The sequence below is a fragment of the Equus caballus genome, chromosome 25 (assembly GCF_041296265.1).
Source record: "Equus caballus isolate H_3958 breed thoroughbred chromosome 25, TB-T2T, whole genome shotgun sequence".
Taxonomy (NCBI): domain Eukaryota; kingdom Metazoa; phylum Chordata; class Mammalia; order Perissodactyla; family Equidae; genus Equus; species Equus caballus.
In genome coordinates this window covers 10,648,893-10,664,477 of record NC_091708.1, presented here as the reverse complement: position 1 = coordinate 10,664,477, position 15,585 = coordinate 10,648,893, and the positions used below count along the sequence as shown (strand labels likewise).

At 41.4% G+C, this 15,585-nt stretch overlaps 1 protein-coding gene across 7 annotated transcripts in view; it reads right to left on the bottom strand.

The window, feature by feature from the left end:
- Positions 1–1,184: 1,184 nt before the first annotated feature.
- ZCCHC7 (zinc finger CCHC-type containing 7) overlaps positions 1,185–15,585 on the bottom strand; it is a 228,044-nt gene continuing 213,643 nt past the window's right edge. For 4 of the 7 annotated variants that reach the window (XM_001504295.4, XM_005605629.3, XM_070250724.1 and 1 more), the window contains exons 7-9: positions 9,638–9,733; positions 4,537–4,654; positions 1,185–2,456 (exon numbers count right to left, since the gene is read on the bottom strand). In XM_001504295.4, the coding sequence (XP_001504345.1) occupies positions 2,014–2,456; positions 4,537–4,654; positions 9,638–9,733 (657 nt within the window). In that variant the 3' untranslated portion in view covers positions 1,185–2,013. The remainder of the gene's footprint in view (positions 2,457–4,536; positions 4,655–9,637; positions 9,734–15,585) is intronic. The other 3 variants (XM_023629679.2, XM_070250726.1, XM_070250727.1) reach the window with 1 other exon arrangement.

Below are 15,585 nucleotides of genomic sequence, written 5' to 3'. Positions count from 1 at the left end.
AAATGCCACAGGGAGCCAAGCTAGAACCCAGGAAAGGAGCCACTCAGGCTGCTTTTAATCGAAGTGGGGCCAGAGGCAAAGGACGCCGAGAGTCTCCTCAATCCTAGCAAATACATGGATCCTTAGTGTTTGGGACATCTGCTTTTCCTCTCTTAATCGTATTTATCCATTCAAAATCTTACTTGGCTGTCAAATCTCTATATTTCAAACTCCCCCTTCTTGTACGGAAAGCTAGTGTGTGAGCAGACTGACTGACTTTACCTAACACTTGCTGTAAGAGCAGGCGCCAAAGGCCACGAAGGGGAAATGCAGCAGAGGCTCCTGGGTTTCCGTTTGTTGCTTACCATCATCCCAACGTCAAGAAGCTCAGCTGCCTCTCCTATCTGCATACAAATGCGAGGACCTAAGGGGAAATTACAGCCCAGAACAAAACGTTTGTGTAATAATAAAGAAATAAAATTTGGGAGGAAATATAAGATAATGTGCAGAAACAAAGAGAAAAAGAGCTTCCTTTCTTCTCTCCTCCAAACAATCTTCTATGTATGAAAGATCCTAAAGAATAGCAATCCCATTTCTGCTCTGAAAGCAGGTGCCCTCGGATACGAAGGAACAGTAGTCAGCCCACAGCAATAATAAGCCATGCCTGTCCCAGGTCCTGCGGAGGAACAATGCCAATTATCTCCAGGCTTGCCATGCTAGGAAGCTGTCTTTCATGGCTGTCACTTCGAGCAAGGTGTTAAAGACTCTGGTCACTTACCTTAGAGTCAAAACAATCCCAGCTGACGCTAGGAAGCCAGGTGCCAAGGCACGATGAACCCTGACACTTGCCTGAAAGCTGGGCAGCAACAGGGACGGTGTGGACTCAAGTCTGCACCTACAATTTACACTGAAGCTGACTCGGGAGGAGAGACTCTCCCTTTCCGCCAAAAGGTGAGAGCTGATTCTTCAAACAGCAGCTTGTATACTTCACAGAGAGTAAAACACAAATTCAGGAATCCAACATTATAAAACTGTCCTAGTTAACTGACTGTATCTCATTTTATTCTGGCTCACAGCTAGTGCTTGGGTGACCAGGCATTTTGACCCCAGTTTATGGAGATTTTATAACTTTACTCACTTGTCCAACACAACTACGCTCTTTGTCACCCAATTTCTCTTTTTATATAATAAACAAATTTCTTCACTCTATTTCAGGCATTTTATTTTTCTTATTCTAACATTAGGCTTTGAAAAGTACAAAAGGTTCACGAGTACAAAAATTTCTGGATAGTTTTGTGATAGTTAAAAAACCCATGAAAACAAAACAATTTTTTAAGCTGAGCAATACTCATCTCTATATATCTGAGTGACAGCATTCTTGAAGCGTGGCTGTAAAAATGGTAAAAACTGTTTTGTTAAAATTACATTAAAATTTTTGATGACTCTTTTTCACTTGTCGCAGGCAACTTCTTGCGACATTTACGCGATGCGTCCAGTACTCGCATTTTGCTGCAGCCCAGTACCCTGGGGACACCTTCATTTCCCAGCCTGTGATGCTCTGACCAAAGGAAGATTCTGACCAGCTTCAAAAGCAAGAAAAGCTGGATTTAGATTTATAGCTATTATCCTTTCTGATGTTAAAGAAAGTAATGCTGACAAGGATAGAGGAATTTTTCATATTAGCATTAATTTCTCTTCCTGCAAGGAGTTTGCATACACTGCAGATGAATTACACTTGATGAGCTTTTATTTTTTCAGATTATCTTTTAAAAGTTTTCTTGAAAAGATGAATTCTCCCTATCTCTGGGACTCTGAGTAAAAAATGACACAATAGAACATGGGAAGTCCTAGTTTCTCTCTTTTCTGACCTAATAAACCTGTTGGACAGAGAACTAGGATCTCCAGTCTTTGTCTAGGTATGACTGAGATTAAAACCCAAAAACCTCACTTCATTTAAACACAGATAATAAAGTATCGCCAGGACCGCAGACACGAAGAGCAGACAAACGCTGGAAAGCCAAGTCAGAAGCTGCCTCACAGCTTAGACTTCTTCCTCCGCTGCTTAATAAGAAGCAAATGGTCACTGCCATCATCTTCCGAGTGGCTCTCTTTTTTCCTGTGCTTGCCCCGCCTGCCCTCTCTGGGCAGCCTGTCTTCTCTTGGCTGGCGATAATGGGACGAGTGCTGAAAGGGCCTGTGAGGCTTCTGGGCTCTGAGAGCACTGGGAGAAGAGCGGATTTGTGGGCCCCTGGGGAAGTCCTCATCCACTTTGCGACACCTGTCCGCCTTCCTGTGCTTCTCGCGCTCTCTCTTGCTCCTGCTCATCATCTCTTTTTGGGTTTCCTGCTCTTCCTGAGGCCACCTGTTGGTTTTCCATGAGGCGTGCCTCTTCCTCACATCACGGTGGGCCCTCTTCTCTGCTGCTTCCATATGAGGTCTCTTGAATTGCCTTGGAAAATCTCCATTTTTCTGCAGTTCTGGAAAATATAAAGTTTTTTTATATATTCAGCAGCTAGATAGTCCATGCAAAGCTTTCATAGGTCTGTAAATCACTTAGCAGAGAGAGAAGCCAGACATTTACATGTGTTAATGATACGACATTCTAAAGAGCCCTTTCTAAGGTAAAAATTACTGACTAACAATGGAATGGTTGTAGTTCCGTATTTCTGATTGTTTAAAACAGCAAACATCCAGAAATTCAACAATATTTATTCTGTTCAGTACAGTTTAACTAGGTTAAACCATGGAGACCAGGACCAGGGAGAGGAGTAATCATCTTAGCTTTGTGAAGAAAGCCGTGTCTGACCAGTTCAAGTTCCTAGAATGATAAAGAGAGGGCCCTTCACGACAGATGAAGCAAGATGTATGAAATGGCCTCCTGACAGTCCCATATGACACGTCAATCATCCTCTGAAGATAAAGTCTGGCTACAGTACTTATATGTGGAGGTCAAACAGGACAGATTATTCCTCCAGAGCAGACAGCACTGGCTTGGAGAGCATGCATGCACATGTGTATCTGAGAGGTTTTTGTGCCAGATTTGATGTTTGTTACATTTTGTCAGGACGTGGCACTCTTAGTACAAGTGTCTCAAGGTAGCTGATTCTGATGGGGTGGGTGGGAGATGAGATTACAGTGATGGCTGAAAACTGACACATCAACAAAAAATGGGATGAAATGAAATGTAGCACATTTAGGAAACAAAACATAAATTCTAGAATATAGAACAAAAACAAGTAATTACTCAAAGACTTCATCACAAAATAAAAATTCCAATGGATCATAGCAAGCCTCAAAGTGGATCTGTGCCACAGAGTTGTCAATATAACTAGTTAAAAAGGAAAACAAATGTTTTTTCTCTGATTATAAAGACTCATTATAGAAAACTTGGGACATACAGAAAAGCACAAAGAAAATAAAATAGAAAGCACCCATAATCCTTTAATCTAGAGATGATATACTGGTGCATTTCTTTTTAATATTTTTCTTTCTTTTCTTTCTTTTCTTTTTTTCTTGCTGAGGAAGATTCGCCCTGAGCTAACATCTCCTGCCAATCTTCCTCTTTTTGTATGTGGGCCACTGCCACAGCACGGCCACTGACAGATAAGTGATGTAGGTCTGTGCCCAGGAACTGAACCTGGGCTGCTGAAGTGGAGCACGCTGGACTTAATCACTAGGCTACCAGGGCTGGCCCTTAATATTTTTCTAATTTAGTTGCCTAATCATTATCTTTAAGTACCATAATTTCTCTCTATATAGTTGAGATAAATTTTATATATAATACAATATGTAAAATATACAGGAGCTGAGAAGTAATTCCTCTGTTTTTCTATAGAATTAGAATCTTCATTTTGAAAAGAACCTGAACTGAGAGAGTTTGGAAAAGAGTAACAAAAAGGCCAGAGAGTCAATAATGTATATGTCAGCTTTAAAAATATGGACTTATCTTGTCCTGAGAGCAACAAAAGCAACCTGTAAACCATCTTGAAGTATATAGGAGGAAAGAGCAAAGGTAGAGAAAACAGGCAGACATTACATGATAATAATTTGGTGGGAAAGAACTCCCTGTTAGCAACAGGAAGTACACAAACCACAGACAGTGGCGTGGGCATGGAGCTCTGCCTGTAATGGTGGCCAATAAAAAATGACTTCTTTGGGGAAGCTCCAGGAACCACCAAGAATCACCCGGCAGGGAAAGCCTTTCTTTCCATGAAAAATACTAGAGACACACAGAGGGAAAAAATAATTACCTGTTAAACTGAAAAATCTCAAAGGAGGCTTTACAAAAAGTGCATGAATTATACGGATAGCTGCATTTTTTGGACATTTCCCAAAATGATCATTATGTGAGAAAAACGCTTATTGTGAACAGATTACAACACAGGATTTCTGAAGTAAGTGCTTGATTTCTGGAGATCAAGAAAGTTCCAGTTTCTATGGCAATTATTCAAAACATTTTCTCTGCTAACCAATGACCCCCAAAGCAGGCAAAGACAATGCAAAAAGAAATTGAGAACCTACTGCAAAGGTGATCTGACATGAAGTTGAATGACATACCTTTTACTTTTCGTTTTATTCTCTGTTCCCTCTCCCGGATTTCGTATTTGTCATCATAGTAGTAGATAAATGGAGATGTTGGAAAGGTCTGGTTAAACATCCGTCTTTCTGCACACTCCTGCAAATTATATGTGAAATTATGACGTCGCACTGCTCAAACAACCTTCTGCAAGATCACAGACAACTGTAATTAGACATGAGCCCGTGTCACTGAGACTCACACTGTGACTCCAGGATGTGATCCTGCTGGGACCCTGGGGGAATGAGCAGCCAGACACTCAATCCTGCTCACACGCTGTTCTTCCCTCACTTCTTTCCCTATGACAGCCTTCTTATCCTTCTCCAATCTTCTCTGCCCAACCCCTCGGTGCCTGAGTTAACAGCAGTGGAGGGTGGGTCCCCACTGCCGTGCCTTGTGCCTCCTGTAGCCGGTTTACCTTATTTGGCCTCACGTTATATTAGACCTTGTTTGTTTGTCTCTTCAACAGCCTTCCATCAAGTGCTCCCCCCTTCTACACCCTAAATGTAAGTTCTTAGCCCTCTGCTCTTTTCCCTCCACACAAGTGGTTTGCAAGCTTATTTTAACTCAACACGCACCGCTCATGAGGGCAGTGATTCTTATGATGGGGAGCAGGATGGTGGTGGGTTATGTCTAGTTTGAAAATGCTCCGAGGTAATTCTGAAACACCCTAAAGAAACCATGTCTTCCCTTGGTTGCCCCCTCCCCAACTCAAGATTACGCTCCCCATTCATTACCCGGGTCGGCTCCCCACTCTCAGGGCTCTGGCCTCCCCACAGCTGACAGTCCCAAACCCACATCCTTGGCCCGAACCACGCCCACAAGTAGGCTTTGTAGGTCATGATCAGCGACACATATCCACTCAGCATGTCTCACACCAAGTGATACCTTTTCTTTGAAAGAGGCTTCCCATTGGAACTTGTCCATTTCTGTCTCCTGCCATCTTGTCTAAAACTTATTTATAAATGTTCAATACTTCTTAGCCAGGTATTGAAGAAAAATTAGAAAACCTTTTAGGAAGAAAGTATGTGAAATATCCACATAGAATTTGGCTGATTTATCATAACTTTGGCATTATATACTCAATCTGTAATTTTAAGATATCTGACCAAGCTGGTAGCCATACACTTGGGAACATAATTTGCAGAGTTTAAAAATTATGAATCATTCTAAGTATATATGTAAGTATAGAAAATAAAGTAATGGAAATCTGTACCTACCACTCAGCTTTATCACATCATAACATTTTACCTTAATTTACTTCGTTTTCCCCTCCAGAATTGAAGCATTACTGAAAAACTGAAATCCTCTGTGTAACTCTCCTCATCTCTCATTCATCTTTCCCGTTCCAGAAGTTGCCATTGCCTGAAAGTTGGTGCCTGCCATTCTCATTTGTTTTTATGCTCTTACTACTAATGAATAATCCAATAAACAACAGTGTAAATTTGAAGTGTTCAGATTTCATAAAAACTATACCATTCTGTAAATATTTTGACATGGCATTAGGTTATAACAGCTTCCCAGAATAAGCTGGTAGTATTCTTCTGGATTATCTGCTTCGGAATAAAGGTTTGGTAAACCCTGACTATTAAACCATCTGGGTCTGGTATATGGCGGTGGGGAGAGTTTTGCTTACTAATTCAATCTCTTTAGTGATATTGGTTCATGTAGCTTTGTTTGTCTTCGGTAATTTTGATTAATTCATATTTTCCTAGAGATTTATTTTATCTGCATTTTCAGATTTAACTATGAACTTTATAAAGTTTAAGCGTACTCCTTTATAATTAAAAATTTATATTGTATTTTAAGCTATTCACACTATTCACTATTGTTTATTTGTACCTTTTCTTTCTCTTTGAGTAGTTTTTCCAGAAGTCGGTCTTTTTTCTTTTGAAAAGAAAGTGTTTCCAAATAACCAGTTTTTGGTTTTGTTGATGCTATTTTGTTTTTTATTTCAATAATTTTAGTTCTTATCTTTATTATTTCCTTCTTTCAACTATCTTTAGCTTTACTCTGCTGTTGGCTTTCTGCATCTTTTTTGGCTTTTTTGAGTTCTGAAAGTTGTAAAGGCAAACCCATATGGTAACATCAAGAATTACTTTTATAAACCACTATCCATGGGGTGGCTCCAAGTTTCCAGAAGAAAGGATACCCCGGAAAGACTTGGGTCTAAGATTCTGTTATGGTCTGAATGCTTATGTCTCCCCAAAATTCCTATGTTGAAATCTGATGGTGTTAGGAGGTGGAGCCGTTGGGAGGTGACTAGGTCATGAGGGTGGAGCTCTGATGAATGGGATTATTGCTTTTATGAAAGAGACCCCACAGAGCTCCCTGGACCCTTCTAGCATTTAAGGACACAGCAAGAAAACGCCATCCATGAAGAAATGCACCCTCCCCAGACAGGGAATCTGCCAGTACCATGATCTTGGGCTTCCTAGCCTCCAGAACTGTGAGAAATAAATTTCTGTTTATAAGCCATCCAGTCTACGGCAGTTTGTTTAAAGCAGGCTGAATGGACTAAGACAGATTCTAACTACAAAAAAGTAAGTGTTGGGGCCGGCCCCGTGGCTGAGCGGTTGGGTTCGCGCGCTCCGCTGCGGCGGCCCAGGGTTCGGATCCTGGGCGCAGACATGGCATGCACTGCTCGTCGGGCCATGTTGAGGTGGCGTCCCATGTGCCACAACTAGAAGGATCTGCAACTAAGATATACAACTATGTACTGGGGGGAATTTGGGGAGATAAAGCATGAAAAAAAAAAAAAAAGATTGGCCACAGTTGTTAGCTCAGGTGCTAATCTTTAAAAAAAAAAAGTAAGAGCAAATTACAATTACAAAAAGGTACTAGAGATCCTGATACACCCCCTCGGCCCCACCCATCCTCTCACACCCTCCTGCAGTAGTCTCTCTGTACAGCGACTACCATTTCCTGCCGCAGTTTGCCTCATATGGAGATGCTTATGATTGTCCCTGCGCCCCCAACTACAGAGTGAGTCGAGTTAGGGAAGGGTGATGCCATATTCACTTCAGAACATCTTTCACTTGAGAAAGCTATTCAATAACATCCCTAGAGCTGGGTTTCCGAAACCCAATGGGAGAAGTCCTCAGACATCGTCACCACCTGCGCAGTCTCCTAGCTGGATCCTGTATGTGGTCTAGGCTGATGTGACTATACAGAGCTATACAGTACTATAAATATTTTCCAAAGCTAAATGTAAATTACATTTTGATTATCCACATCGCTGATCCCCTCCGTTAGCACAGACAATTGATAGTTGGCTATATAATTTATCTACTATTCTGGATTAGCCACATCACTGATCTTCTTCATTAGTGTAGATAATCTAGAGTTCTTCATCTATGGCAGCTATAAGGCTGCCAAATTTGCTTTATTGAAAATAAAAAATTATCTAAATCTAGATTTCAGAGATAAATTCCAAATACTTTTAATATATTTTCTATCTACATTAATAGGAGTGACTAGTAAGCAGCATGTGTCCAACTATAATTGTTTTTCTTTAACTGAACAAAACATAAATGCTAAAATTATATCCCTTTGTTTTAAAGAGGTAAACAAGTATAAATTGTACAGCTATGTGATTTGTGTGTCAGTGGACTGCTTATGTGAACACATTCCCTAAAGTGTTGGCAACATGTGAATTTTGGCAACAAGGAGAAAGGCACAGAGCAGTAAAAGATGTAGAGATGATAATTTTGTTAAAGTCTTCTCTAATGAGGTTTTCAGTGTGAGTTCTATAGAAGTGGAGAAAGCACACTCCAGGGTCTCTCCGTCTGGATCACCACACTATGGATTTGATCACACTGGAAATAACATCCTACTGTCGGTGCTGAGAGATCTCCCTGTACAACTTCTTTGCTTTGGAGATGAAACTAGAGAGCAGAGAGAAAAAGTGGGTTGCTCAAGTCACGTGGTTGAGTCAGCAGCAGAGCAAAAACTGTAACTGAGGATCAGAGCCTCATCCTAGCTTTCGTATTCTACCCCTTCACTCCACGGTCCTGCTGCCCACTGTGGAAGATAAACTGCATCTGCTGACGCACTCTGTCCACACTTTTCCTTCTCCTAGCCTTTTTGTCTCTCGCCACACTGTAGAGCTCCAGCCCAAGGTCTGCAGGACTGAAGCGCCATGGTCAGAATTCAAGATGTGACCTGCAATACCACCCATCCTACTGATTACACCTCTTCCCATTTTGAGAACTCCCTACCCTCTGTATGCTTTCCACCTCCTACCATCAGATCTGATTTGTTATTAGTTTATTTTGGTTTCTAGGCTGTTAGAAGCCTATCTGGAGACTGGGAATGTATTTCTCCATATGGATTTTCTACTTCTTGTGCCACTGTCTTTCCTCCTCTACTTCAGGATTCCCAGAATGTATGGGCTCTGAGCCTATTCTTATTGCATGCCATCTCTGGGATAAGCTGTTGCTGTTTCCTACTTAATGAGACAACTAGCTAGGAGATTCATGCCACCTCACAGCAAGAAGTTTCTTCTGCTTTGACACTTCAGCATTGAGAACACACAAGTCCGGCCTTTTCAGTTGGGGTTAGAGAATATGCAGGCTGGACAGGGAATGTGGGCATCTGTGGGATAGGCAGGCTAGTGGATGATGCAGCACTCTGTCTTTCCACTAGTGAGTGTTGGGGTTGACATGTGAGTGATAAAGATGTAACTGAACACAATAGCAGGGAAGACTGGAGATACCAAGAATTACATAGAAAATCTAGTATCATGATTTGTCTGTGTCAAAGTAACAGTAATCATAAGAACTCATGAGAATTGCTACCATTTTCTTAACAACTGTTATCTGTCTGATTTTATGAGCTGTATTTGTTTTACCCTAACCTGTTCACATATATTTAAAACAATTAGAAGAACGTGTGCTGACAGAGTCTCTACTCTGGCAGGGATGGGAGATGTAAATCAGTTGAAAATACAGTAAGTCTGACTTCAGGATGCTAGTTTATAAAAAAGTAAGCATTGAGGATTACATTCTTTTCGAGTTCATCTTTCAGCAACCACTCTCTGAACAGCAGAATGCTTTATGTCCAAATGCCACTCAAACTTACATGTCCATAATGGCCTTCTTGCCCGCAGTTGTAGCAATACACTAAGGCTGATTGTCCAGAAGGGGTCTTCGGCTTTTTGGGTGGTCCAGGTTTGGTCTGCAACATGAATATTTGTCAGGGTTTATTAAATGTTAGCCAGCCCTGCTGGTCTAGTTAAGATTACGTGCTCTCACTTCCATGGCCCAGGTTTGTTTCCCAGTCAGGGAACCATACCACTTGTCAGTTGTCATACTGTGGTGGCTGTGTCTTACTGTGATGCTGAAAGCTATGCCACTGTGATTTCAAATACCAGCAGGGTCACCCATGGTGGACGGGTTTCAGCAGAGCTTCCAGACTAAGACAGACTAGGAAGGACCTGATCACCCACTTCCAAAAAAATTTGCCATGAAACACTATGAACAGCGGCAGAGCACTATCTGATATAGTGGAAGGTGAGAGGATGACACAAAAAGACTGGGCAGGTTCTGCTCTGCTGTACACAGGGGTGCTAGGATTTGGATCCTACTAGACGGCACTAACAACAAACTAAATGTTAGAAGAAGTAAGCCTCATTTTTCTCCAAAAGAGCTGTTTTCAGGTAAGAGATTCCTTAGAAATACTGCCTCTTACAGTGTGGTGTGGAGACCCCATATTCAGATGATCCTGTGTACCGAAGTGTCAAAGCACAGGGAGAGAGGGACGTACAAGGTATTAATGAAGTGGGGAGGAGATCCAACAAAAGGAAGTCAGGGAAAGCTTCCCTGGAAGTATAAATTTAAATTTACTCTCAGAGAATTAGGTGCAAGTCAAATGGACAATCCTAGGTCAAGGGGACAGCATGAACAATGGTGTGAAACTAAGAAAGAGCACATATGCTGACAAAGTATAAGATGCACAGCCAGGTGTAGAAAAAGATCAGGCTGGAGAAAGCAGGGCAATAGAATGGAGAGCCTTATATGTCACATTAAGGAGCTTGGGCTTTATCCAGTTTTAAGTATAAGATTGTAAGTATATGAGCAGAATAGTTGGAATTGTATTTTGGAAAAACAATTTGTACTTTGGCTTGTAGCTATAAGGAGGGTGACTCTGAGGAGAAGTTGGATGCAGTGAGAAAGACCAATGAGGCGCTGTTAGGAATTCCAGGTCAGGTGATGAGGGTGTAAGCTACAAGAGTAACACGGGTAGGGCAAAGGGAACAGACGCGGGAAACACATGAGGAAATAAAACTGGTACGACTGGCTCATTGAAAAGACATGGGGAATGAGGGAAAGAAGAAATCAGGATGCTTTCCAGGTTTCTCACTTGGGTGAACTGGTGAGCAGTGGTACCAACAACGGATCCAGAGAAGGCAGGAAAAGGAGGAGCCAATCTAGAGGGAGAGATGATGAAGTGTGTCTTAGATGCTGAGCATCTCAGTGGAGATGTCCACCAGGCAGTTGTCTGTGTAAAATTAAAGCTTAGGGAACACGTCTGAGCTGAAGATTAGACCTCAAAGTTATCCACATAACAGCGGAGGTTAAAAGGACAAGAGTGGAGAGGATTGCCATAGCCAGCAAGAGAGTGGCAAACTAAGGATGAAGTCCTGGGCACAACAACACTGAAGGAGCAGCAGAGGAGCCTGTGAAAGGGACAGGAAGGAAAGGCTAAAGGATGCAGAGCTACAGGAGAATACAGTCACAGACCTTAGAGAGCAGTGTCGAGAAGGATGAACGGATCTACAATGTCAAATGTGGCAGAGAGGCCTTGTGAGATAAGAACGGAGAAACACCCTTAGATTTGGCACTTGTTCTTGGATAACTTCATTGTGAGAATTTTGCAATCAGTGGGAAGGTAGAAAGAGTAGAAGGCATTAGGTTGAAGAGTGAAGAGATCCAATGCAAAGGTGGTAAAACTATAAGAGCAAGGAAATGATTCCCCATAAAAGCCAGGATGGTGGTTATTTCCTGGGGAGGAAGAAGAGTGCCCAGAGTGTTTTGGGGCAGCTGCAATTTCCTATTTCTTGAAGGTAGTGGTGTTATATAACTTGGGAGTATGTTATATAACTAATTTATTAAATTGTACACACGTTTTATGCACTTTTGTATAACATTTCACAATAAGAAATGTTAAAAAAAATTGAATGAAAGTTGAAGAAACGGAGACAGTAGGTCTACCTTATTTTGAGAGCAAGAATAAGAGGGGCCAGAATAAGCTTGGGCAGTACCTAGGAGGGGGATGTGGTGGAGTTTGCTATTAGAATGGGAGAGGCCTGAACAGGTGAGAAAGCTAGTAGAGATGGAGAAGCTGGAAACAGAGGAGATAAAGGAGAAGCCAGATAGAGCAAAACCCCTGGGGCAGCAGGAGCTTCAAACAGGAGAAAAACCTAATCTCCCCCCCCACCATTTTTTGGGGACACAGGAGGGATAGGCATAAACCTGGATAAGTTTATTTCTTGTGTTCTTTATTGGAATCCTGTAACAAAGAGTGCTGGTGGGGGGCTGGCCCAGTGAGCAGGGGTTAAGTGCGCACGTTCTGCTTTGGTGGCCCGAGGTCCGCTGGTTCACATCCCTGGTGCGGACACGGCACCGCTCAGCAAGCCATGCTGTGGTAGGCGTCCCACATATAAAGCAGAGGAAGATGGGTGTGGATGTTAGCTCAGGGCCAGTCTTCCTCAGCAAAAAGAGGAGGACTGGTAGCAGTTAGCTCAGGGCTAACCTTCCTAAAAAAAAAAAAAAAAAACAAAAAACCCCAAAAAGAGTGCTGGTGGGCCAACTAATTTTGTTCTTGTTTAATGTGGCAAACAGGTAGTTTGTGGAGGTTTTATTTTCTTAACATAGGGAAACAAGGAAACAATCTATAGGTTATAAACATCTTCTTCAAACAAATTTACTTTCAACTGCTATTTCTTAAAATGGAATACTGGAGGATGACAATAACTCGAAAGATCTTTTCTACTGAAAATGACTGCAAATGACATAAAAAATGGAATTTACAACCTCAGCTATTATCAATTGAGATATAACAAAAAAGGCAACTAGCAAATGTCTTATATTCTTCAATAAAAAATGTGGTTCATGAACGAAGACTAGCCAAAAGTAACCAGTTTTAACGAGTATTCACATAAGCATGTACCACTCACTGCAGCGGTTTATAAATTTGCTCAGGTAGTAGAGCACTGGGAAGACATGAAATTACTAAGCAGAAATAATTTTCACATCTGAAAAGATAACTATATGATTTGATGTGACACAAAACTGCAACCATGAGCATGTGTGGTTTAAGAGGAAGAAATAAAAAATAGATGGAGTCACGGATGTGAAGGTGGAACAGATGTCTCAAGGAAGAAGTTGTCAAAAGCTACTGATGGGTCAAATAGGATGAAGACTATGAAATCCAGTGGACTTAGCAATCACAAGTTGTTGGCAACTGAAAATTGTGAGCAGTTTCACTGAGGGCTAGAGGCGCAAGTCAGATCGTAATCGGTTTATTACAAGTAGAGAGATGCTGAAGAACAGAACACACTAGCCTGTGTATGGGAGAAGGGAAGGCAACAAGTAGAGCAGGATATAAGTTCAAGGATGCCTCCATCGGTGACATTCACAAGGGTGCTGGGTACATGGCATGAGCACAGGCAGGCATTCTTTCATTAATTTATTCAAAAAATAATTACTGAGTGCCTAATACATGCCAATTATTGTTCGAAGATTAGGTAATTGAGAAGGGAGCAAGAGAAAAACCATTGCTCACATCTCCATGATGGAAGACAGATAAATAAACCAGCAAAACACACACTCATACACACACACACATACAGAGTAAGGGACAATATCAGATAGTAATAAATGATATGCAGACAAAATAGAGCTTTGTGAATGAGAGTCATTGGTGGTGACTAGATTGAGTTTTGGGGAAACTCTTGCGGGGATGGCCATTTCTTATAACAAGAAGAAACCAAGTATTTGATGACTGGGGAAACAGCATGCTAGGCATGAGGCATGGAGAACAGGTAGTGCAAAGCCCTAAGCTGGGCATAAAGTTGCCATACTCGAGTATCTGACAATCACCTGTAAACTTGCTATACTTGAGTATCTGGAAATCATCTGTAAACTTGGAAGCGTAGCACGTGAAGGAAGAGTGGAAGAAAAGGAGGTTCTAGAGGCAAAGAGGGACCAGATCTTTCAGGGCTTTTAAATCAGGGTGAAGACGTTGGATTTATTTTAAGTGGCATGGGAAGCTAGCCTGAAGCTAACTGTAGGTGCTCCATAACTAGCTGGTGATTATTAGCAGAGATTATAACCAATGATAAAAAGAATAATCCACTCCCTAAATAATAAATGTTCTCTGAAAAACTTATCTATGTTTATAAATTTTTCTATTTCTATTTGTGCAAATAAATATACGGCAATTTATCTCTGAGGCAAGATTTCTAGATTCACTGATGAGAAGGAAAATATGCTCTCTTTATTCCACTGGAATAAAAGAATCCATTGGCTGAAATCCTATGCAAGAAAGACAAGATGAATCAGGAAGTAATGATGAGGGGAGCTGGTGAGGACCAAATTAACACGGATATCCAGACACTGGACTGGACTTGACTAGTATGGATACAAGTGGGGATTTCCTCACTGGAGGGGCCACCTGTACCCATGGTACTTCCGGCTTCTCCTTAGGAGTACAGAACACAGAGAAAGTCACGCTCTCCCCAAGTCTCCAGTGCTCCATTCCCACCACCTGCTCTCAGAGGAAAGGCCAGCTTTATGTAATATTGCCACAGCGCTCCCGATCCCCCTCCCCATTTCGTCTTCTGGTGTATGAAACTGGTGACTTATTATGTCTGTTACCTGCCTCCTAGAATGTAAGGTACATTTTTAAATGGCTAAAAATAAAAAAAGGAATATTTTGCAACACGTGAAAATTATATGAAAATTCAAAATTCAGGGCTGTAAATAAAGTTTTATTGGAACACAGCCAGGCACATCTGTTTACGGATTAGGTATGGCCGCTTTTCATGCAGTTAAATGCAAGAGTTATAACAGAGACCATTTGGCCTGCCAACCTAAAATATTTACTATCTGACTCTACAGAAAAAGTTTGTGGATGCCTGACCTAGAACACAGCAAGAGCTCAGTAAATAGGTGGTGAATAAGGAGATGTTAAACACTCCAAAATTTTAGAGTGGAAATGAGTTATGAAGCCAATAAAGGTGTTTAATGTAAATATGAATGCTAAAAATCTCTACTGATTGAGGACGCAGCAAAAGCTTTATGGAATTTCTCTGAATTTAACTATTTTATTGCTGAAGTTTGAGGACATCACAGGTAGTCCTACTGCTGTTCCACCTGCCTGCATCACTCTTTCCCCCGGATGAAGCACGGTGCACTCCTTCAAGTGTTGGCTCAAAGGTCATCTTCTCAGTAAGGCTTTCCTGATCACCCTAATTAAAATTGCTAACTTCTTCCAACTGGTGCTCCCTGTCCTGCTTCAATGCTTTTTTGTTTTTTTTTTTTTAAGAATTCCCAAAGCACTTATCACATCTGACATACCAGATATTTTACCTGTTTGTTTTGCCTATTCCCTGCTTGCACCCCCTGTGCAAAGAGAACGTAGGTTCTGAGAGGGTAGGACAGTGTCTGCTTCCTCCTTCACTGCTGTACCTCAGATCTCAGAACAGGCCAGTAGCTCAGTAAATACTAATGAATTAACAATGAGGTAATGCATGCGTAAAGTGCGTGGCCCACAGTAAGCATCTAATACATTTTAGTTCATTTAGTACTTTGGAAAACTTTATCAATTTTTTTATGTCAATAAGGGCAACTTATAAAATTCTGCTCCGAGATATTAAAAAGCCTGAATAAATTAATACAGCTTCCTAAGTGTCTCTCCTACTTTCCCTTGAGAGTGTGGTACACATTCTGGCAGAATCGGGAAGGAATTACTAATACCAAGAGAACAGGAACTCAGTCTTACAGTACTGAGTTCTGAGGATAAAG